This window comes from Anomaloglossus baeobatrachus, chromosome 7 (genome assembly GCF_048569485.1).
Source record: "Anomaloglossus baeobatrachus isolate aAnoBae1 chromosome 7, aAnoBae1.hap1, whole genome shotgun sequence".
NCBI lineage: Eukaryota > Metazoa > Chordata > Amphibia > Anura > Aromobatidae > Anomaloglossus > Anomaloglossus baeobatrachus.
In genome coordinates, this window is record NC_134359.1 from 69,111,765 (window position 1) to 69,138,031 (window position 26,267).

At 42.5% G+C, this 26,267-nt stretch overlaps 1 protein-coding gene across 5 annotated transcripts in view; it reads right to left on the reverse strand.

Annotated features, from left to right (window-relative positions):
* The window catches only part of CCDC141 (coiled-coil domain containing 141), a 242,401-nt gene that overhangs the window by 199,343 nt on the left and 16,791 nt on the right, over positions 1-26,267 (reverse strand). For all 5 annotated transcript variants that reach the window (XM_075317398.1, XM_075317401.1, XM_075317396.1 and 2 more), the window contains exon 2: positions 8,959-9,081. In XM_075317398.1, the coding sequence (XP_075173513.1) occupies positions 8,959-9,081 (123 nt within the window). The remainder of the gene's footprint in view (positions 1-8,958; positions 9,082-26,267) is intronic.

A 26,267-nucleotide genomic window follows, 5' to 3' on the forward strand; every position in this document is an offset into this window, starting at 1 on the left:
TCTAATGATAATCTACTGCTGATTAAACAGTGATTTTATCAAAACTACACTAAGCAACCCAGATAGTGACACATCACTGGAATCAAGATCTCTGACCTTATGTTATTCTGTTTTCAGAGTAGTTGGCAAAAACCAGGTAACAGATTCCCTTTAATGTTTTTTGCTGACATATCCAGATGAGGGCTTGAGTTTTTTTGTGGGTGTTTTTTTGAAGGACAAGTTGTTGGTTTGAGTAGGCGCCACAGTATATACATAACAGGAGCTGCTGGGGTTGCATTATATATATCACAGGAAACTGTGGGGCATATACATCACAGGAGGGGCTGGGGACAATTACATCGCAGGAGACGCTGGTGGCATACACACATCACAGGAGACACTCAGGATATATACATCACAGGAGACATACATCAATACTGAGCAAAGTATCTGAATACTTATGACCATGTGATATTTCAGTTTTTATTGTTTAAGAAATTTGGAAACATTTCTACATTTCTGTTTTTTTCTGCCAAGGTGGGGTGCAGAGTGTATAGTAATGAGAAAAAAATGAACTTTTTTGAATTTACCAAATGGCTGCAATGAAACAAAGAGTGAAAAATTTAAAGGGGTCTGAATACTTTCCATACCCACTGTACATCGCAGGAGAAACTGGGGGCATATACATCACTGGGGAGGTTGTGGGAATATACTCCACAGGAGAAGCTTGAGCATATACATCACAGGAGACACTGGGGCTGTGCCACATACATTACTGGGGAGGCTGGGGCAATATCTGTCACAGGAGATGCTAGGGTATATACAACACAAGACATGCTGGGGGTGTGCCATACACATCACTGGAGAGGCTGGGGCAATATCCATCACAGAAGATACTAGGGTATATACAACACAAGATATACTGAGGGTGTGCCATACACATCACTGGGGAGGCTGGGAGCCTATATATCACAGGAGACTCTGATGCACTGCTATGTACAGCACAAGCGATCAGACAATCAAAGATTCAAATACTGTAATAAGTAAAAAAAAAATAAAAAAATGTAAAAAACTCAAAGGTTCCAATCATCCCGTTTTTGCCCTATTAAAAATAAAACAATTTAAACAAGAAATAAATACACATAATTGTTATCACTGCATTCAGAAATGTCTGATCTTTTAAAATATAAAATAAATTAACCTGAGAAAAAAAATTAAACACTCCAGAATTAAGTTTTTTTGGTCACCGCAACATTGCAATCAAATGCAATAAAAGGCGATCAAAACATCAAATCTACCCAAAAATAGTATAATTAAAAACGTCAGCTCAGGCTGCAAAGAATAAGCCATCACTGAGCCCAGGATCCCAAGAAAGGAAAACGTTATGCGTCTCGGAACATTGCGACAAGAGTGAATTTTTTTTTTTTAACAAAATTGCAGATTATTTTTTATCACTTAAATAAAAAAAGCAACTATACATGTTTGGTATCTATGAATTCGTACTGACCTGGAGAATCATACTGCCAGGTCAGTTTTACCATATAATGAACATGGCAAATCAAAAACTCAAAAAATGATTGTGGAATTGCACTTTGATTTTCCAATTTCACCACTCTTAGAATTATTTTCTTGTTTTCCAGTATATTCTGTGGGTTTCATTCAAAAGCAAAACTCTTCCTGCAAAAAATAAGCCTTTATTTGGCTATACTTCTCAGAAAAAATGAAACTATTATGTCTCTTGGAAGAAGGGTAGGAAAAATGGAAAATTGCCTGATGGTGAGGGTTTAAAGGGAACCTGTCAGGTCCAATATGCACCCAGAACCACAAGCAGTTCTGGATGCATATTGCTAATCCCTGCCTAACTGTCCCTGTATACACTAGCATAGATAAAGAGATCTTTAGAAAACGTATTTCTAAAGATCTTTTATCATATGCTAATGAGTGCAGGGACTAGTTCCCTGGGTGTTACTTCACTGGCTAGTCGGCCCCATTAGCATGTTACTATGTCCCTGTGGCTGTGCTAACATGCTAATGAATGTGAAGCGTTACAGGATGATCTCACCTCTCTGCTGCCATTGCTGCCCGACGCTGGATTTCGGCTCAGTGCGCATGATCCCGGAGTTTGGGTCATGCGCACTATGAAGCTGGGTGTACACATCCTGGCTTCAAACTGAAGTAGTGCACATGACCGAAACTCTGCGGTCATGCACACAGAGCCGCAATCCATTGTCGGACGCGATGGTAGCGGAGAGGTGAGTGAGATCATCGTGTGATGCTGCACATTCACTAGCATGTTAGTACGCCCACAGGGGTGTACTAATATGCTAATGGGGACGACTGGCAAGGGGAACTAACGCCCAGGGGACTAGTCCCCGCACTCATTAGCATAAGGTAAAAGAACTTTAGAAATACTTTTTTCTAAAGATCTCTTTATCTATGCTAGTGTATACAGGGACAGTTAGGCAGGGATTAGAAATATACACCCAGACCTGCTCGTGCTTCTGGGTGCATGTTGCACCTGACAGGTTCTCTTTAAGGCTATGTGCGCAAATTGTGTAATTTCATGCATTTATGCTGCATATTGCATTGCAACGTAAACGCATGCGTCCTGCGTCCCCAGCACAATATATGAAGATTGTGCATAATCCATCTGCACGTTGCATTTGAGAGCGCAGCGATTTGCATGCTGAAATTTTGATCCAAATCGCTGCGCTCAAAAAAGCAACATGTCACTTATTTCTTGCGCTTGGGATGCTGCTCCCACTCGGTCTATGGGAGAGGCAGCATCCAGAGCGCACAAAATCGGCATCTACTCTGCAGACACACTGCATCCATTACACAGTATTTCTGCAGTGATTTGAAGCGCACATGCACTGCCAAATCGCTGCAGATTTTTCAGCATGGACACTGCGCAACATACGCACTTAGGGCCGCTTTACACGCTACGATTTATCTGACGATCTCATGAGCTATGTGACACGCCCGGATCGTTGTTACGATTTGCCGAGATCGCTCATAGGTTGTTTATTAGCGGTCACGATCTCACAAACGACGCAATATCGTTCAGCGATATATTGTTTGACCAAGGCGGTCGTGTGAATGTTGTTCGTTGTTGTCAGGGTGTCAAACGTACCAATATGTCTGCTGCGTTCCAAACGACGAACAATATTTTCAAACTGAACGACATGTCAACGATCCACGATTTTCAACCTATTTGCGATAGTTCGGAGTCGCTTGTTGGTGTCACACGCAACGACGTCGCTAACGATGCCGGATGTGCGTCACGGAATCCATGACCCCGACGACATCTCGTCAGATAAATTGTAGCGTGTAACGCCGTCTTTAGCCTAATACTGCCGGCGGCTATTATGTAGGCTGCATAGTGGGAGCTGAGTGGAGCTGCTAGGGTAATAAATATACCATAATTGTGCTCTGGACAGTGGTATTTGTCAAAATCATGAATTTGCTGGTAGGGTACGGGTAAAAATAAAGCATGTTTACCATATTATTGCAGCCGTGTTCTGCAGAGCCGTGCAAAATAAGGAAAAGTTTGCAATTGCAACTATTATGCATGTGGGTTATCATGCACCTGTCTGTCTCGGGGTAAACACACAGTGAGTACTTATCTAATCAAAGACGGCTTAGGGTATGTGCGCACGTTGCTTTTTACCTGCTTTTTTGCTGCTTTTTCTTCTGCGCTGTTTAATGCCAAAATGGATGTGTTCTTCTATTCAAGCAAAGTCTATGGGAATTTGGGTTTCTTGTTCACACTATGTTGTTCAAAATGCTGCCTTTTTGTGGCAGAACTTTGGTCAAAAACTCAGCTTTTCAAAGAAGCAACATGTCAATTGTTTTTGCCATTTGGGTTTTGCACTGCAAAGCTGAGTTTTTGACCAAAGTTCTGCCACAAAAAGGCAGCATTTTGAACAACATAGTGTGAACAAGAAACCCAAATTCCCATAGACTTTGCTTGAATAGAAGAACACATCCATTTTGGCATTAAACAGCGCAGAAGAAAAAGCAGGTAAAAAGCAGGTAAAAAGCAATGTGCGCACATACCCTAAGTGGTCACTAGAGCTTGATTTTTGGAGTAATCAATTATTTCTTCTGGACAGTGGTAGAGAGATAAAATCCTTCCGGTAGTGTTACTTTTCTGCTTTCCATTTCTTCTATTTTTAAAGCACATAGGTAGACAACGCACCCTTAAATTGTTGATATATTTGGCAGCTTCTGCTTCAGCTTGTCAGAGAGCATCAATCCTAAGCGGATATATTTTCTTAAAATATAACGTTTCCTAAAACAGACTGTCAGCTCTGCACTATGTCACTCAGGATCAATATGGATGAAATACGCTCTTACTTCCTGAAATGCGACTTTTGGCTCTGCTTTCTTCCAGCTGTCAGTTATAACCCGTTGTAGAAATTTCAGCGTCATATCTTATCTCAGTTAAATTTAGTATTTCACAATAAGAATTGTAACACCAAGAGGGAAAAGTCCTGGAATTTTGGAAATTACAGGGTGAATGGACATGATAATGATCTGCAAATAATGAAAAACTGGAAACAAAATTTGAGAAACAAAAATCTTGATTAATTCAGCGTTGAGTATGATTGCCACCGGCAGAAATATAAGCACTTACACACAATGGCTACTGCCTGAATCTTGTTCTGCCGATATCTAATGCACTTGGCAAGTCATCAAGATCCGCTACTGGCAGCTCCCTAAGGCCTCTGTCCATGTACGTGCCTCCAGTACGTGTTTGGCAGTTTTCTCACGTACCGGAGACACGGGCACACTATGTATTCCTAATGGTTTGGACACACGTAAGTATTTTGGAATGGAACGTCTGCCCATTCCGTACTTACGTGTGTCCGTGTGTTTCTCACGCCGACATGTCCATTTTTCTCTGGCATCACGGGCGTCACACGGCCCGCACCCGTACCACACGGATGTAGTATGGATGCGGTCCCGTGTGACACGCGCCGGAGAAACACGTGTCATTATTTTAAAATGAAAAAAACACATACTCACCTCCACCAGCCCTGCAGAATCTTCCGCTGCAAACAGTTGCTACCAACCGCCGCTCATTATGAGTGTGTTAAGGAGGTGGGCATGATGTCACGGGCGCTAATCTCCACCCCTCTGCTCGGCCGGAAGCAGCATTAGTGGGGAGTGGGCGGGGCTGGAGCCGAAGATCAGTACCCTGGACAGCAGCAAGGACCACATGAGTATGCTTACCGCTTCTCCGTGTGTTATTGCGGATAGCACACGTAGAACACACATGGCCCACACATACCAGAGACACGTACGGTACTTACCAAACACAACACGCAAGGAAAATACGTGTCTCACGGCACGTGCGTGGTTTTTCACGGATGTGTGAGAGAGGCCTTAGCCTGGCTAAATGGGCGGAATGAGTGCAAGAACTAACGCCCTTGAAACTTGTCGCTGCGCTCATTAGCATATCATAAAAGATCTCTCTATCTATGCTACTAGATACAGGGACAGTTAGGCAGGCATTAGTAATATGCACCCAGAATTGCTCGTGGTTCTGGATGCATATTGCACCTGCAGGTTCCCTTTAAGGCTTTTCTTATAGCAATTTCCCTAATTTACACGGTGTGAAAGCAGGGCTGGAAAGTGAAGACTTTTTTTTTCTATGAAAGTCATGTAGAAATAAAACTAGTCCAAATAATCTAATTGATTGCCATGTGAAACTTTAGTATGCTGTCCGCATCTTTTCAATTATATTAGCCTACAAAATAATAGAGTTAGATAGGATATGAAAATAAATGTTTAGCTTGTAATTAATCTGTATGTCCTGGGAATTAAAGTTGAAAATGTAAATATCAGAGTTATTCTGGAGCAATATACTTTATGTTGGGGGGGTTAAGGACTGAATTTGGAAGCTGGGTGCCGTCTGTAATCATGACCGAATATCGCAATGGTATCCAACAAGAAGCCAAGATGAGCAAACGATTCAGTGTTTTATTCACATCATTCTGGATGATTTATAATGTTTCATTTACAACTGTTTAAATTCTGCATGACAACGTCTCTTTGCGTTCTCATTGTAGACAATTCCTTACAATTATCCCAGGGTGCTCTTCATCATGTCATCCCCCCACCACCACACAGGACTCGTGCCAGAATTTCTGGCTATATGCCTTCCGAACCCTAAAGCCTGCTTTACACGCTGCAGTGTATCTTACGATGTGTCGGCGGGGTCACGTCGTAAGTGACGCACATCCGGCATTGTAAGTACATTGTAGTGTGTGACAGCTACGTGCGATTGCGATTGAACGTTAAAACGTTCATCGCATACACATCGTACCTTTCTCTAGAATTGCACGTCAGATTGTTCTTCGTACCCGGGGTAGCACACATCGCTGTGTGTGACACCCCGGGAACGATGAACAGATCTTACCAGAGTCCTGCGGCTCCCGGCCCACAATGCGGAAGGAAGGAGGTGGGCGGGATGTTTACGTCCCACTCAGCTCCACCCCTCCGCTTCTATTGGCCGGCTGCCGCGTGACGTCGATGTGACGCCGAACGTCACTCCCACTGCAGGAAGTGGACGTTCGCCGCCCACATCGAGGTCGTATGGAAGGTAAGTACGTGTGACGGGGGTTAATCGTTTGTGCGGCACATTCAACAAATTGAAGGTGCTGCACATACGATGGGGGCGTTGCAAATCGCATACGATATTGTATGCAAAATTGCAACGTGTAAAGCAGGCTTAACTCCTAGCTTCTCTCACCTTTCTCACCATGGAAACTATAAATACCCTCATCGTGGCCCTGATCCACTCCCACCTCTACTATGGCAATTCTCTATTAATTGGTCAACCCCTAACTAGACTCTCACCTCAACAATCCATCCTTAATGCAGCAGCCAGGGTCACCTATCTGACTAACCGTTACTCGAATGCTTCTGCTCTGTACCAGTCACTGCACTGGCTGCCCAAATATCACAGGATCCAATTCAAATTGCTTGTTCTCACCCACAAAAATCTCCACAGTGTGGCACCCCCCTAAATCTCCACCTTCACCCACGTCTATCACCTTACTTATTCTCTACGTGCTGCAAATGAATAACGACTGATATCCACACTAATCCGAACCTCCCACTCCCGGATCCAAGACTTCTCCCGAGCTACACCAATCCTCTGGAATTCTCTACCCCAAGAAACTAGGATGAATCTCAACTTACTCAGCTTCAGACGCTCACTAAAAACACATCTTTTTAGGGCGGCCTATCACACTCCCTAGCAAACTAAATTCTCATAGTCCCTCCACAACTTCTCAGAACATAACTCCCTGTCAAACTCCACCGCACCAAAAAGCATCTCAAAGATTGGCTGACTGGTTCATGCAGCCTTTATCTTTCCCTCATTTTCTTGAGATGGCTGGATTGTCATTGTAAATAAGCACTTGTACCTTGCCCCCCCCCATATCTCATTGCAGATGTAAGCTCTCACGACCAGGGTTGTCTTTTTTGCTCTAATTAGTGTATTTTCTATAACTGTTACTTGTTTGTATATAAACCTCCTGAATTGTAAAGCACTACGGAATATGTTGACGCTATGAAAATAAAGATTATATTATTATTACATTTTTCACTCTGCCTTGTCCCAGCAGAAGTCTACACAAGTCAAATTTGCACCTCAAGGTTTCGAGTGGCTTTCTCCTCACTTGCAGTATTATCATACCTGGGCTGCAGTCTTCCCACCTGTGTTTGGCTCTCTGCTTCTATAGGTGGCAGACACATCCCTCATACTTTTTTTTTTAAGTCAGGGTTCACACAACCGTATTTTTTCTATCCGAGAAAAACTATCCAATTATGCTAATCCGACACTGATTGGAGTTTGATGTGAGTGGGATCCCTTTCTCGGATGTGGAGAAGAATAAAAAAAAAGCTTCTCCATGTTCTTCATGCTGTCAGTTTGTGAAAATCAGACCACACTTGGATATAATTTGAGTACTGTCTGATTTTTTTTTTATGGACCCATACACTTAAATGGCCAAGTGCCACCAGATTCTCAGAGGCAAATTGTGTATGCTGTGATTTTTTTTTCCTTGTAAAAACAAATTGAACAAGTGTTAATTAGTGATGAACAAGCACTAAACGCACCATCACACGCAACGACGTATCTAACGATATATCGCCGGGGTCACGGATTCTGTGACGCACATCCGGCATCGTTAGCGACGTTGTTGCGTGTGACAGCAAGGAACGAGCGTTAACGATGGAAAATACTCACTTTATCGTCCATCGTGGACACGTTGTTTTTTTTAAAAAATCGTTGATTGTTGCAGAACGCAGGTTGTTCATCGTTCCCGAGGCAGCACACATCGCTACGTATGACACCTCGGGAACGACGAACTGCAGCTTACCTGCGGCCACCGGCAATGAGGAAGGAAGGAGATGGGCGGGATGTTACGTCCCGCTCATCTCCGCCCCTCCGCTTCTTTTGGGCGGCCGCTTAGTGACGCCGCTGTGACGCCACACAAACCTCCCCCTTAGAAAGGAGGCGGTTCGCCGGCAACAGCGACGTCGCTAGGCAGGTAAGTCCGTGTGACGGCTCCAAACGATTTTGTGTGCCACGGGCAGTGATTTGTCCGTAACACACAAATGATGGGGGCGGGTGCTTTCACCAGCGACATTGCTAGCGATATCGCTGCATGTAACAACTCCTTTAGAAGCTGGAGTGCTCGGTATTCGAAACGAGCAGGTTGGTTGCTCGGACGAGCTCCTCTCTAGTACCGAGTATAATGGAAGTCAATGGGAAACACAAGCATTTTTCCAGAAGACTTTTCCAGACAAATGCTCGAGTTTCCCATTGACTTCTATTATACCTGGTATATGAATTGAGCCCGATCAAGCATCCAACCTGCTCGTTTCGAATACCAAGCACTGGAATTTCTTAGTGCTAGTGTTAATCAATACTTTTATCCTGTAAAGGCTCCATTCAGTTACCTTGATTTTGTAGAGAAGTGCACTGTGATCTTGAAGCAGTGTCTTGGCTTCATCTTGGTTTTCCCCAATCTCAAATAAATTTGGTACGGCTTCTGCCAGCTGCAACTGGACTAGATCTCCACTCTGCAAAAAAAATAAATAATTCATTTGGTTTACTGTATGATATCAAAAAGCAAATTGCTGCAGCCAGGTGCCCTTCGTGAAAGTTTACATTAGTAAAAAGTGAGCAATATACATGTCTACATATCAGAAAACTACCGTAACTCTAATAATATATGTTCAATGTTTTCTTTCTAAATCATCCAGTTATAGTCTGACTCCTGATCACTTCTCCCTACACCTGTATTCTGGAGGTAGCAATGGTACACCATCTATTTATGTAGTCTCAGAATCACCGAGGTTCATAGAAATCGTCTGCCATAATGCCACACATCATCATATACCCCGCTCTTTCCTAATACAAAATGTCCTTCAAAAATACCATTGCACTGGTCAAAATACTGATTAATCTATTCTCACTAATGGCACATAGTAATAAATACACTCCTCTTTGCAAAAAACTCAAGTCTTCATCTAATTATCTGCTCAGGTTACTTCTTATGATTGAAAGATCCACCATCCTTTCCTACTAAGATCAAAACTTTTAGTGGAGTGTTGCCAATCCCTTCACCTTTTGTAGTTGATTTAATAAAGCCAAGTACTTGACAATGAAAAGTTAGAACCAGTTTACACTATGTGATATGCAGCCAAAAAATGCCACTGATTGACTACGTAGAGGTCCATCAGTGGTCATTTAATAGACTGTTTAGACAATCCGAGAGTGCTTAGGGATGCGCAAAGAATGATCAGGAATAGATCTTCTTTTGCATATAGACTGTCATTGTCCCCAGTACCACTTGTATAATTTACTCAGGGCAATATGCTGCCAAAAACAATGATTTTTTTAAGACACTCGAAAAATAATTACGACCTAGGCATTTTGCTTTTTCGTTGGGTGATAGTCTTTTATAGTATAGCATAACTGGAGAATTAGGCATGGACCGCACATCCAAAAATCATCAGTTCGTCTAATGCCGCTAGGCAAAAATTTAAACACCTGAACGTAAAAAAAATAAATAAAATAAATCTTTATTTTCATATAGCGCTAACATATTCCGCAGCGCTTCACATACATCAGGAACGCTGTCCCCATTGGGGCTCACAATCTAAATTCCCTATTTGTATGTCTTTTTTGAAGTGTGGGAGGAAACCGGAGTACCCGGAGGAAACCCACGCAAACACGGGGAGAACATACAAACTCCTGAACATGAGGTTTTTGGTTCAGTCTGATCAGACTGTATGAAGCCCACTGCCACGTCACGGCAAACCTAGGGACACTTCCGCTCCTGACAATGATGGAGTATAATTGCACATGTGACTAGTCAAGCTTATAATGTGACAAATTGGCAAAGTATCTGTTGCTGATTGATAAATATGAAGCAGTTTTCGACTGTATGGTCTGTTTATAACATTTGTTGGTTGACTTCCATTGGTCCTCAAAATTACGAAAAAAAGTTGTACAAATTTTGGTGCATAGGATGTGAATTAGGTTACATCCGTCTCTTCAACCAATTTCTGATAAGCCATCACCTCACTTCTGGACAAGTTAAATAAACACGTCCAATGTGATTAAAATACATAATAAATGTGGTGCAAGGCATGTATGGGCAGGCGTGGCTGCACGTTTCTGGTGCAACAGTGCCAGAATACAAGATTGTAACTCTGAACAGCCTGCCTCACCCAAAATATAGCTAAGCAAATGCTCACTGCTCTACAAAGATTGTGTATGTGTGCCTTCTTAAATTTTTGAGCCACAAAGTTTGCAACTTTTTTATGCCAGAAAGCTGACATAAAACCTTGATAACGTGTTCCCTTATACTAAATAGTGTTAAAGGGGTTGTCCAGTCTAAATCCAGAAGTTTGCAGTCCCTCCATGTGTCCCTCTATGTGACTACAGACTTGTAAGTCTTCACATTGTACACACTTTGCACTGTGAGGATCCTCCGATAGCTGACACATGACCATGAGTATGCAAAATGTATAGTCCTAGCCAGACTAGACTGTTTACAGCCCGCTCAATGCAAGTGTATTGCGGCAGGCCGGAAACAGTCGCATTCTTATGGTCAAGTGACCACCATTCTTGCCGCTGACACTAGTGAATTTTAACAGGAACTTAAAGCTTGAGAGGAAATGGGTCTTCCAAAGGAACAATAACCCAAAGCATACCACCAACTGGTTACAATGTGGCTTAAGGATAACAAAGTCAATGTTTTGGAGTGGCCATCACAACACCCTGAACCCAATCCTACTGAAAATGTATGGGAAAAGCTGTAAAGGCAGGTGCGAGCAAAGCGACCTACAAACATGGCTCAGTTACATCAGTTCTGTCAGGAAGAATTGGCACAAATTCCTACGAACTGTTGTGAGAAGCTTATGGAAGGAGATACAAAATATTTGAACCAAGTCATACAGTTTAAGGGCAATGGTACCAAATACTAATGAAATGGATAGAAATTTTTGACCTTGCAGAAAGTAATAAAAATGGCTTCAAACATTCTCTACCTCTCATTATTTTGGCATTTGGAAAATATAAATAATTTTGGTTCCTAATTGACAGAAAACGTGAAAGGTTTATTCTGATTTCATGTCAGATAGGGAGAAACACCTGCAGATGTGTCTGTATAGAGAGTGGAGGGAAAAACCTGCAGATGTGTCTTTTCAGAGAGTGTATGGAAACATCTGTTTTTTACTTTATGGTGAAAGTTACGAAAGATGGATTTATTGTGCAAATTGCATTGGAATATTGGCATATATAGCCTGATAAACCCTTCCCCTCAATGATTTATTGACAACTGCACCTGGATTGCACATTGTCCTATGTTCCAGTATTGGTTTCAGGCCAGTTATATGCGGTAGGCTCTCCTAATACGGTATGTCCATGAATGAGTAATGGTTTCTCCATAAATTCACGTAGCAAAATATTATTACACTGCAATCTGCACTTGTAGTGTAAATTCTACCGCTTGAGGAAACGAGACAGGCCGGTGTAAATAAATCATAAGAGTAAAAGGTCTGTTCACGAAAGGATTAACACTAAACAGTAATAGCACTAAGTCAAGACTAAACACTAATGTGACTCCGCTACTAGATCCTACGCTCCATCAAGCATCTCATTGTAACAAGTCTATAAACTGTCTACTAATATGTCATCAAATGTGCGCATTCTCCCATGAAATGTGATTACAATGCTGGCAAAGCTACCAACTGCGTCTGCAATATACAGAACATATAGATGTTACATGGCTTGACTTCATTATGGAACTATTTTAGGAAATAAGGAAAAGGAAACATTCAGCAAGGGAATCCTTAAAAATCAATTTTACTATAAAATACAAAAAGTTAAAAAAAAATACAAATACAAAAGCAAAAAAATAATCAGACGTGTTTCAGAACAGAACAAGAGGTGGAATGTTATATGCATGCTGGCAAATCTTTCTACTCATATGGATAATTTGTGGTCTGAAATCAAGACTGGACTGTTCAACCAGCTTTACATCTGGCAGAAGACAATGGTCAGTGCTGCTCCTATAAGGGTGCTTTACACGCTGCGACATCGCTATATATCGTCGGGGTCACGTCATTAGTGACGGACATCCGGCGCCGTTAGCGACATCGCAGTGTGTGACACCAAGGAGCGAAGATCAACGATCGCAAAAACGGTAAAAATCGTTGGTTGTTGACACGTTGATCCTTTTCATAATATCGTTGGTGGTGCATGCCGCTGGTTGTTCGACATTATGTGTGAAGCCGCAGGAATGACGAACATCTTCTTACCTGCATCCACCAGCAATGAGGAAAGAAGAAGGTGGGCGGAATGTTCCGGCCACTCATCTCCGCCCCTCTTCTGCTATTGGGCGGCCGCTTAGTGACGCCGCAGTGACGTCGCTATGACGCCGAACGCACCTCCGCCTTGAAGGAGGGATTGTTCGGCGGTCACAGCGACATCGCTGAAAAGGTATGTGCGTGTGACGCTGCCTTAGCGATAATGTTCGCTACGGCAGCAATCACCAAATGTCGCACAAACAACGGGGGCGGGTGCTATCGTTCGCAACATCGCTAGCAATCGCTACCAATGTTGCAGCGTGTAAAGCACCCTATAGGGGTGCTTGGCCACGCTCGTTACGCAGCCGAGTATTGCGAGTGCCTGAGTACCTGCCCCCATTTTTCGTGGCTGTTAGACAGCCAATCAACATGCGAGGATTACTTGCCATACATGGTTAATGCCGTAGCTATGTTGGCTACTGGCACAACTGTGATTGGCCGGACGTATCGCGTCATTGTGTCTTTTATGAGATCTGGAGGTGTGATGCTCGACACACTCTCCTCTGGAAGCAGTTCAAGGAGAGTTGATCTAGAAAGGAAAGCTTAGATTAGAGCAGGCACATAGGCTGCATTGTACACTTGAACCCTTTGGTGACTTTCACGTGGGACAAAAGGGTGTTTTTAGCAGTGTTTAACCTAATAAATAAATAATTTAAAAAAAATGGCATGGGTTCTTTCCTATTTTTAATAATCAGCAAAGATAAAGCAGACAGCTGGAGGCTGATATTATTAGGATGGGAAGGCTCATGATTTTTTGGCCTTTCTCAGCCTAAAAATATCAACCCACAGCCGCCCCAGAAGTGTCGCATCCCATTTGATGTGCTAAATCTGATGCTTTGCCCCGGCTCTTCCGGATTGCCCTGGTGTAGTGGCAATTTGGGTAATATATTTGGAGTTGATGTCAGATGTGTAATGTCAGCTGTCATCAAGCCCAGGGGTTAGTAATAGAGAGGCATCTATCAGACACCCCCATTACTAACCCAGTAAGTAAAAGGAGAAAAGAACACACATACAAAATATTTTATTTAATAAACCCTCTCCAACTCTTGCACTGTTTCACCAATTCATTAAAAAAAAAAAACGGGAAGTCTTGAAGTAGTCCACTGAATCCGACATAGTCCAGAAATGGGAACCTGAAAGCTATAAAAAGAGAGAAACAAAGAGAAGAGACAGTCCATCATTCACCAATTTATTATTAAAAAAATCCCAACAGTCAACACCACTCCCACGACATACACTGATTCTGCAGCACAACCTATAATCCTCGTTTTTGAGAACGATGGTTCATAGGTAACTCCTGGTCAGACTGTGTTCTACTTACAGGGTTAATAATGGAGGTGTCTGATGTACGCATATCCATTACTAATCCCAAGTTTCATAACAGCCAACACCACACAGCTGACATCAATCCCAAAAATATTAACCCGATTACCACCGCACCATGGCACTTGGGAAGAGCAGAGGTGAAGAGCTAGAATTAGCACATCTGGGGTGGCTGCAGTCTGGTATTTTTAGGCTGGGCAGGGACCAATATCCATGAAATGTCCCAACCTGATAATACCAGCTGCCACCTGTCTGCTTTACTTTTGTCTGGTTATCAAAAATAAGGGGGACCCCAAGTCGCTTTTTCAAATTATTCGTTAGGTTAAACAGGGCAAAAAAATAACATTTAGTGTCTTTCATGTGGCTCTAAAGGGTGTTTTAACCTTGTTTAAATAAATAAATGAATGAATGAATAAATAAATGAATGAATGAATGAATGAATGAATGAATGAATGAAAAAACATGGCCCGGGGTCCTCCATATTTTTTTAAAAACCAGCCAAAGGTAAAGCAGACAGCTGGCAGCTGGTACTATCAGGCTGGGAAGGTCCATGGATATTGGCCCCTTCCCAGCTTAAAAAGACGCAGCTTGTAGCAGCCCCAGAATTATCAGATCCAATAGATGCGCCAATTCTGGCGCTTTCGGACCTGGTGCGGTGGCAATCGGGGTTATATTTTTGGAGGTTGATGCCAGCTGTGTAATGTCAGTTGGCATCAAGCCCAGGGGTTAGTAATGGAGAGGTGTCTATCAGACAGTCCCATTACTAACCCAGTAAGTAAAACAAAAAAAAACACACAGGAAAAAAATAGTTTATTTGAATAAAGACTCCTCCACACTATCCTTTGTTCACCAGTTTATTATCAAAAATGATCCTACTAAGTTTCTTCTTAGTCCATGAACAACGAATGCAGATCCAGTGACTGTGAATAGCAGTAAAGTACAGCTGTTCACAGCACTGAGTAGTAATGACAACTCTCATCAGAGCCGCTGGTTCAACCCTGCGCTCAGTGAGACTTGGAGATGCTGATGGGCGTTGTAGTCACTACCCAGCAGCTGTGAATAGCTATACTTTACTGCTATTGACAGTCCCATGAACTGCATTTGGGGAACGCAGCCTGCAGTGGAACTTTATGGAAATATTTTTATAATAAATTGGTAAGCAAGGCATAGTGTGGGAGAGTTGTTATTCAAATAAACTATTTTTGTGTTGTGTTCTTTACTTTTCACTTACTGGATTAGTAATGGAGGTGTCGGATAGATGCCTCTCCATTAATAACACCAGGGCTTGATGCCAGCTGACATTACACAGCTGACATCAACCCCCAAAAATATTACCCTGACTGCCATTGAACCAGGCCAATCAGGAAGAGCCGGGCAAAGCACCAGAATTGGCGTATCTAATGTGATGCGTCACTTCTGGGGCTGCTGTGGGCTGCTATTTTTAGACTGGGAAGGGGCAGTTTCCAGCAGCAACCTGGGAGTCCAGGCAACTTCTCCATGCTGTTCCCATTCAATTTGATTTTCCTGTCTCCCCAGCCCTCCTGTTAGGGTGTTCTGGAAAAATGCTCAAGTTCCCCATTACTTGACTCGAACCCGTCCGACCTGCTTGATTCGAGAAATGCGCTCTCGAACATTTTAGTGCTCACTCATCACTACAGCTTATTGCTAGAATTCTTACAAGAAACATGTGAAACATTGGAAGGAGCAAGCTGAAGCCAAAGTACAGAAACAAGCTAAGATCAAGGTCAGAACACAAAACTAGCACTTAATCATTGCAATGATTAAGGATTGGGTCAGAAACGCGTCTGTTTATTTTATTGCTGTTGAATTTTGATCTTTTTACTTTTTATATTTTTCAATAATAAAAAAAATATTTTAAGAATTCACTTACTGGATTTTTCCTTTACATGCATTCTGTGAAGTCTGAATCCTGAACCCCTTAGGTGAGCTGACCGTCTTTCTTTTTTCCTTGTCTTGTAATTTTATTTTTTTAGTGCCCATGTCCTATTTCATAGAGTAGGTAAAGCTGATGTATAAGCATGCTGGATGTAACTAGGCAAGGAAGCTTGACCCCGACAAGATGACTCATTTCTTTTTTGTTTGACGATGATTTTATGTTTTCGATCCCATCGTTACTGCTTCCAGATTTTGGCTTTGGTGGGCTGTCATAGAAGTTGATGATCTCTTATGAGTTGACCTCAGGTCTGGCAGGATATTTTAAAGAATAATCCGGTCTGATATCATATATATTGTCAACCATCCCTTCTTCCATGCTTGTTTTGTTTTTTGACCTTGACCTTGTGTTCTGACTTTGACCTTGTCTCTGCACTTTGCCTTCATCTTGCTCTTTCAGATGTGTCACCTGTTACTTGTAAGAATTCGAGCAATAGGCAGCACTGACCAGATGCACAGACAGTTGATTAGTCCAGTCTTGCTTCCGCACCACAAATCATCCAAATAATTAGATACATTTTCCAGCATTCTTATAACGTTTCACTTCTTTTTCTGCTCCAGAAGTTTCCTGTAATTTACCTTCTGCCAATTGGTAAATGCTCTGGGGCCATGGATCTTGGAATCTGATCCAAAAAGTCAATGCCTTATTGTGTTTTTTTTTTATTTATTTTCATTATGCTTAAATGTATATATGAAGAAAAAGGAATAACAATCATACAATTCCATTTAGAAATCCACTTCCAATGCCCCTCAGAGAGAGAAATCCAGTTATCCATATTTCCGAACCTTTTTGCTGCTGTTGAATTCTGAAACTCTTGAAATTGATACTTGTGGCTAATAATAACTTGTTGTTTCCACATATAGAAAAGGACATTTCTAGCCATAATCCAGATATTTATTAAAGCATGTACGTCTGGAACACCAATGGTGTGAACAGGGTGCAAGACTCAAAAATATACAACTAAACAATAGGATAAAAAGTAGAACTGCTATGGGAATACTAGACTGAAAAATACAATGGACTATCTGAAAAAAGTGAAAAACATGAAATTGGTATCTGCATAACTACTATGAATAATAGGAATGAGAGATATTTAGCCATTGTATTGATCAATGCAAAGGAGCCCCAAAACCAAACGCCAAGGTAATCTCTATTTTTGGGGTCCCTAACCTATGTGTAACCTTACCTTCAGTTAAAAAACTTGCTCTGTATGGGAAGCAAAGGACCAAGGTATATATGTGAAATAAGAAACATGGCTATGGGCGGGGAAGGGTTCTCTGACAGAAAATGTATGCATTTCCTTTCCAAAAAGTTGATAATCAAACATGCTCAATATATATGAAGTGCATTTACTACTTTTTAGCCTCATTTTGGGCAGTCAGACTTTTACATTAAACCAATTTTGTACATTTCAAGCCTTCGTCTTGTAGTGATTGAGGGTGAAGAACAAGCCAGCACCAAACCAATCATGGGACAAAAATCCACAGCTCTGTTGAGAAGCTTCAGTCTTGCAGTTTCATAAATTTAGTTGATCCAAAATATCCCAAAAGAGTATGAATTTGAAGTACAGATGGGTTCACTTTTACAGTTACTGGAATTTAGTTAATGACTCCAATTTCTAACAAAACAAACTTATTACAATATAGCGACATCCTAGCGATACTCCTCACAGGCTGTCAATTCACGTCAAAACCAATTGGTGACTAGACACATAGAGCATAAACATCTCAAGACAGTGTCATTTTACACCACACATCTTCAAGTAAGTGGAGACAAGACCAAAGGTATGGAAGAAGACATCTGCACATTCGGGGAGAGTGCCTTTCTTCTATTTTACTGAAGTGAAGTCAATTTCACTGAAAAGTATAGAAGTATAGCGGCACGGCTGAATCAGGGCCATGCAGCCTTCAAAAAAAGGAGCTAAGGAGTTACAAAGCGCTGCGATAGACACAATTTCCCTGCATTTTGAAACCGACCTTCAGTCAGGCAAGAACATAGAGAGTTAAAATGTAGGGGCTTCATTATATATATACATATACAGTATATATATATATATATACATTGACTAGCTGTACTACCCGGCTGTGCCCGGGTTAATAACTGCTGTTAACAAAATAGAATGTATTAACAAAAATGTATTCTGCACACAAATACCACAAAACAAATAGATATAAATGTAATTATATTGTCTGTTTCCCCCTCTGTATATATCTCTCTGTCTCTCTCTAGCTCTTTGTCTGTCTGTCTCTTTCCCTGTCTGTCTCTGACTGTCTCTTTCTCCGTCTGTCTCAATCTCTTTCCCTGTCTATCTATCTCTTTCCGTCTGTCTATCCATCTGTCATTTTCCCTGTCTGTCTCTTTCCCTGACTGTCTCTTTCCCTCTCTTTCCCTATCTGTCTCTTTCCCTCTTTCCCTCTGTCTCTTTCCCTGTGTCTGTCTCTTTGTCTGTCTCTTTACCTGTCTGTCTCTTACTGTCTCTTTCCCTGTCTGTTTCCCTGTGTCTGTCTGTCTCTTTGTCTGTGTCTGTCTCTTTACCTGTCTGTGTCTGTCTCTTAACCTGTCTCTGTCTTTCCCTCTCTTTCCCTGTCTGTCTCTTTCCCTGTCAGTCTGTCTCTTTGTCTGTGTCTGTCTCTTTGTGTCTGTCTCTTACTCTGTCTATGTCTGTTTCTTACCCTGTCTGTGTCTGCCTCTTTCCCTGTCTGTCTCTTTCCCTGGCTGCATTGTGACACGCCAACATTCCGTATAAGGGCGTGGCAGCGCATTCTTCTGAAGTTCTGGCTGCACTGTGGCTCCCAGCTCCATTCGCTTTAATGGAGGCAGGTTTTTTGGTGAATAACTGTAAAGAGTGGGGTTAAAATTTCCCCTCAAAACATAGCCTATGACGCTCTTGGGGTCCAGAAGAGTGAGTGTGCAAAATTGTGTGGCTGTAGCTGCGACGGTGCAGATGCCAATCCCGGACATACATACATACACACATACACACATTCAGCTTTATATATATATATATATATATATGTATATATATATATATATATATATACATATATATATATATATATATATATACATATATATATATATATATATATATATATATATATATTCTCAGTAGCACTTAGGGGAAAAAAAAATAACATCCTTTTTTCCACGATAGTTTTATCTGAACTGTAGTGAAGTCAATGCTGAAACACGGATAGTAAAAGCTCACAGACAAAAATTAAGTGGGCTCACAGTGCGTTTTGGAAAAGTCATGTAACCCGAAAAAAAAAATGCACCCACTGACTTGGAGAGTCTGTTTCAAAATATGAGTATAAATCAGGCATGCTGCGATTTTTTTTTTTACATACAGACCATTGATGCGTGTGTAAAAGTATTCATGTGAATACCAAACTGACTTGCATTGGTCAGTGTGCTGTCCATATTAGTTTGGCAAATGGACATTTAATATGTTCATCTGAACGAGACCTTAAAACGGAGCGACCACATGTCCAACTGTGACGCCCTGGCCTATCAGGTCGTCACAGGGTATTGCGCAATCTGCCCTTCTGCACAGTATCCACCTCCTCCTTGGTTACGGGTCTCTGATCTTTGGTGTTGCCAAGAACAAGCTAATCAAAATCCTAGGAACACTCTGCACCACACCCACCAGACACACCAGTTGACGGCCTGAGTGGAATAGGGTCGCCCACTTGGGGGGTTGGTTAAGGGGAGGTCAGGAGTGTTAGGAGACAGTCAGTCGAGAGGAGAGGTCAGGAGCTGGGCTCCGTGAAACTACTAGGTGGCAGATGTTGGTCTGGGCCTGGTAGGAGCTGGACCCCGATCACAGGGGATCGTGACAAGGGGCACGGACTGTCGAGGAGGACAGCCGGCAGCCTTGTGCCATCACCAGGCAGGGGCCAGGGCACGACGGGGTACGTGGATCCTAGGTCAGGAAGTAGCTTCAGGCGTCCTGGCAATTTACCTGACGAGGACGGAGCCTTCAAGATCCGTTCTCCACCCGCTCCAAAATCTGGGTACTAGCGCATCGAGGGAGATAGGACTTTCCACACATATGGTCCAGAAAATCCCAAGCGTGAACCCTGAGAGCAAGCTCACCCAGTTAGCCATACTGGTGAGCGGGACCCGATTAGTTTCACACTAAAGGGACCAACTAGAAGACAAGGTGCCAAGACAAAGGTCACAGACTAACAGGCAACACCAACGGGTACAGGATCCAGGCGTGCTCCCTCCCAGCGGCAGCGGTGTCAAGAAGTTTGGTTTACCACAGTAGTCGGTGTCAGCGTTATTGGACTGAGTGAGTACACAGGTGACCCTTACCGTCCCAACGGCACCTCCCCGCCGACCTCATCGAGTCCCGGGGCATTCCCCCTACCCGTGGAGGGGTTAAACACCAGGCTGCCCACACCATCGCCACCGGGTACTCCCAACTGCAGGGGTGGTACTCCACCTTACCACACACCACACATGGTGTCACGAACTTTCCACCTCATCCCCGGTAAATACTCCCCCTTTTTATCCGAGTGACCTGAGATCCCTCGAGCCACAGCGGATCCGGATCCGAGCAGCCCGGCTGCTGATGCGGGGGCGTCACAAAACCACTGCTCGAATCATTCTCGATAGAACTGGTTACCGCTGTTTTGTGCTGTCCCACATAGAATTAATGGACTAACAGTCAAATGTGCCAACTTCTGCTTCATTTTAATGAGGCTAAAGGTGCACCATTCTTGCGATTAGTGGGTGTCCCAGCATAAGACCCCCAGCTATCTAGAAATTTGAAAAGCAAAAAAACAATCAATCATCAAATCTCAACCCCATAGAGCTGCATTTCACTTATGGGAGAAAGTCCCACAAAAAAGCAACAACTGATATCAGCTGCAGTAAAGGCGGCAAAGCATCACAAAGAAGGAAACTCAGTGTTTGGAAACGTCCATGGCTTCCAGACTTCAGGCCATCATGCAAAGGATACTCTACGCAATATTAAAAATAAACATTTTTTCTGGTAGAATACATTTGTCCAATTACTTTTGAGCCCATGAAATAAGGAGGCTTTGAAGAAAAATAGTTGCGATTCCTAAACGTTTCACAGGATATTTTTGTTCAATCCCTTTACTTAAACCTGAAAGTCTACAGAACTCAAATCACGAAGAATTGGTCACTGTCCAAATATTTCGAGACCTAACTGTATCTATTTATCTATCCATCAATCCATCCATCCATCCATTATCTATCTATCTATTTATCTATCTATCCATCTATCTTCTATTATCTATCTATCCATCCATCAATCCATCCATCCATTATCTATCTATCTATCTATCTATCTAGCTATGAAGTATCTATCATTTATCTATTATTTTTCTTGCTTTGCACATCTTTTACACATAAAAATACAGAGCTTTTTGTGCTTTTTTCATGCTTTCATGCTTTTTTCTTGCTTCTTTTCATGCTTGTTTTCATGCTTTTTTTCATGCTTTCATGCTTTTTTTCATGGTTCTTTTCACGCTTCTTTCCATGCTTCTTTTCATGCTTCTTCTTATGTATTGAGATAGGGGGAAAAAGCAGGAAAAAAGCAAACAATCTACATGTCACTTCGTTTTTCAGCAACAAAAAAAGCAAGAAAAAAAAGTAGCACTGTGGGCACAGCACATCACGATTCCCATAGACTTTGCTGGGAGGCATTTTCCTTGCTTTTTATCGGTTTAAAAAAGCAAGGAAAAAAGCAGAAAAAAAAAGTCCTGTGGGCACAAGGCCTAATTTCAGTATCATGCATCTAATCAAAATGTGACGAAGAAGTGCAGCGAGTAGCGGTATAACTGCTCTGGTGAGAGGCGTTTAGACAGACTGGTCATACTCATTGCACTTTTTATTTTTTTGTATTCTGATTACATCCTGCAATCTGAAGTGTGAGAAAGGTCATGTAATCTGTTGTCATACTTTTGGATTGCCTAACAATCTTAGAAAAAAGACGTCTCAGTGGAGATCTCATTTATAAGTATAAATACATGTGTGGTCAATATAAAGGACTGGCACATGACTTATTCCTTCCAAAGACAATCCTAAGGACCAGGGGGCACTCACTGCGAGTGGAAGAAAAGCGATTCCGGCAGCTAAATAGGAAAGGGTTCTTTACAGTTAAGCGGGGTTTACACGCTAAGATATCGTTAATGTTTTATCGTCGGGGTCACGGTGTTTGTGACGCACATCCGGCGTCATTAACGATATCTCAGTGTGTGACACTTTTGAGTGACCTTAAATGATCGCAAAAGCGGTCAAAATCGTTTGCCGCTGAGAGGTCGTCCTGAAACAAAAAAATCGCTTTCTGCTTATTAGCGATGTTGTTCGTCGTTCCTGCGGCAGCACACATCGCTATGTGTGACACCCAGGAGCAACGAACATCTCCTTACCTGTGTCCACCGGCTATGCGGAAGGAAGGAGGTGGGCGGGATGTTACGTCCCGCTCATCTCCGCCCCTCCTCTTCTATTGGACGCCTGCCGTGTGACGCCGCTGTGACGCCACACAAACTACCCCCTTAGAAAAGAGGCGTTTCGCCGGCCAGAGCAACGTCGCAGGACAGGTAAGTGCGTGTGACGGGGGTAAGCGAGGTTGTGTGGCACAGGCAGCGATTTGCCCGTGTCACACAACCGACGGGGGCGGGTACGATCGCTTGCGATCTCGCTAGCGAGATCGCAGCGTGTAAAGCCCGCTTTAGAGCAGTCAGACTGTGGAATGCCCTACCACAAGAGGTAGTAATGGCAGATACTATATCAGCTTTTAAAAAAGGGTTGGATGATTTCCTCACTACACACAACATTTTTGGTAATAAATGACTTAGTGACCAAATGTAGATCTGGTGGAGGAAGGTTGAACTAGATGGACCTAGGTCTTTTTTCAACCTAAGTAACTACTGTATGTAACTATGTAACAATGAACAATATTACTATATATCACTTTGCATTTTAAATAAAGGACAGAGTTCTTTTTACTATAGCTAATATCCTCCTTAGTCATGCTGAAAGGCTTGTTAAAGGGTGGAATCTGTTCTGGCCGGGCATTATACAAACTCCATTCTCGGGATTGGTGGGACTCTGAGAGGTCACCCCACCTATCCACAAGTTATACGCTCTGCTGTGGACAGTTGATAACTTTACATGTTGGGAATAACTTTTTCTTACTGGTGTAAAAATGATTTAAGCTTCCTCACAGAACTGATATTTCTGAGCACTTAAAAGGAATCTGTCACCAGGTTTTTGCTATGGAATATGAGGTTTAAGTCATGAAGTAGGGGCAGAGAGCCTGATTTCAAAGATGTATTACTTACTGGACTGCTTGGTGCAGTTTTGATAAAATTTCTGTTTTCTCTGCTGTAGATGTAGCAGTGGTCAGAATGTTGTGCTCTTTTAATCCCACCCACATTCCTGATTAGTAGCTTCCTACTGCCAAGCTGCCAATCAGGGGTGGGGGCGTGGTTATACAGACTAGCTGGACTTCCTGGTGTGTGACACCTAGTCTAGAATTGATAATCTCCTGCAGATAAAACACTGATTTGTATGAAAGCTACAGCAAGCTGATGAGAAAGTGAGACATCCCTGGAATCAGGGTCTATGTCCATACATCATGCTGATTTCAGATTAAATAGCAAAAACCTGCTGACAAATTTCCTTTGAGGCCTGTCTAGTGAGGAAGGGTATATTACCCTTTATAAATGACTATTGCCATTACTCAAATTGTCTCTCCAGTAAAGGAGACAAACTCTAGCACAGCGCCACCTATTGGAAGTAGCGATCCTAAAAGTCACAAGTGGATTTTCAACAATCCTTTGCAATATGACTCAGGATATATAAGCCAGATCAGAATCCCAATTTGCAGACACGGTGTTTCGGGGTGCTTGCCCCTCGTCAGTGCAAAGTATGGGGGTGTCTGATCTGGCTCATGAGAAAGCTATGTGGGGACCACGGGGGAACACTATTCTCCTTAAGGAGACTTTGCAAGCCAGTCTGGCTGCCAGGTAAGGGGACTTATAGCTGCAATGCCCCTCTGGGAAATATTCAAATTGTCTCTCCAGTAAAGGAGACAAACTCTAGCCACCTATTACAGCATATGGCAAACGCAAGCAGTAAAGGAATCTTACTCTGACTTAACATATTATACAGGCTTGCAGGGCAGCAGGGACACAAGACACAGCAGCACAAAAGGGAGAAGAACACTGCAGGACACAGCAGCACAAAAGGGAAAGGAGCACTGCAGGACAGAGCAGCACAAAAGGGAAAGGAGCACTGCAGGACACAGCAGCACAAAAGGGAGAGGAACACTGCAGGACACAGCAGCACAAAAGGGAAAGGAACAGTGCAGAACACAGCAGCACAAAAAGGAGGAACATTGCAAGACAAAACAGCATGAAAGGGAGAGGAAAAATGCAGGACACAACAGCACGAAAGGGAGAGGAACACTGCAGGACACAGCAATTCAAAAGGGAGAAGAACACTACAGGATACAGCAACACAAAAGTAAAAGGAACACTGCAGGACACAGCAACACAAAAGGGAGAGGAACACTGCAGGACATAGCAGCACAAAAGGGAAAGGAACACTGCAAGACACAGCAACACAAACGGAAGAGGAACACTGCAGTACACAGCAGCCAAAAAGGAAGATGAACACTGCACTACACAGCAGCACTAACAGAAGAAGAACACTGAAGGAAAAATCAGCACAAAAAGGAGAGGAACACTGCAGGACACAGCAGCACAAAAGGGAAAGGAGCACTGCAGGACACAGCAGCACAAAAGGGAAAGGAACACTGCAGGACACAGCAGCACAAAAGGGAAAGGAACACTGCAGGACACAGCAGCACAAACTTGAGAGGAATACTGCAGGACACAGCAGCACCAACAGAAGGGGAACACTGCAGGACACAGCAGCAGAAAAGGGAGAAAAACACTGCAGGACACAGCAGCATAAAGTGTCTGTGTGTTGCCTAACTTTCCATATTAGAATACATTGTATTCTGACTACTATATTCCTCAACTATCATCACCCGGAAAAAACTACTACTGTAGACATCATTTCTAGTAACACTCAATAGTGTCTGTCATAGATTTATTACCTGATTTAATTGCTGTGACTTTCATCCTACAGATATAGCAGGGAAAACACTATTTTAAGCCATTGCATTCTGACTTAAAATAGTCATTGCGTTCCTTGCTATGTCTTGCTGCAGCTGTTTGCAGCGTGGGTCTGTTCTAGACATTTTCACCATTGTAAACAGTTCTAAGCAAAGATCTCAGGCTACAAAAATATCCGCAAGGGTTTATCTTGTTTTAAAAGAATGAAACAAATTATTTTTCTTCTGCCTAGCTACAGAAAAATTCCTTTCATCCAGCATCTGACAGTCCAGAAGATAGTTCTTGTATCCAGCGTGGAATTACAATATAATCTGGAAGATGCCAAACCAAGAAGCAGTTAATTATCAATTATAAAACTACCGTAAATGCAAAAAATGTGTAAAAAATGATTTTATTTTAGATTTACAAATGATATGTAATTCTTGTCTGTCCGACAATCCAGAATATTAGAATCCGGTGTGGTTAATGCCAGATTAATGAACTTCGCTATGTTTGGTAGGATGTGTTTTGTTTTCATATATTACATCATACTCTTGTAGACGCTCTCAAGAAAGATCCACTGAGAAGTTTGTGAAGTTTTATTAAACTTCCTTTTCTCTATTTTTGGGATCGATGGGGGTAAAAATCACAAAGCACTCCATTGTGCAGAGGACTCATAAGACAATTGGAGGAAGCGATCATTGTTCCCAAGGGTTGGATAATCCGCCCACCCGGAGACATGATCATATAACAAGTACTACTGTGGTCACCATTTTGTGGTATGTTGTGTCAGCTGCCACTGTACCTGTCCCGACTGGTACTGGGACGGCCATCATCAAAGTAGTACAAGACACGCAAACGAGGTCACCAAGATCTTGTGATCGATGCAGGGAGACTTCAAGAGTGCAGATAGAGCAGAATATTTAGCAAAAAGCAATGCATTAGTTAGGCTAGGTGCAGACGGCCAAATTTGTGGTCCAAGTGCGATCCGACAAAACATCAGATGGCAC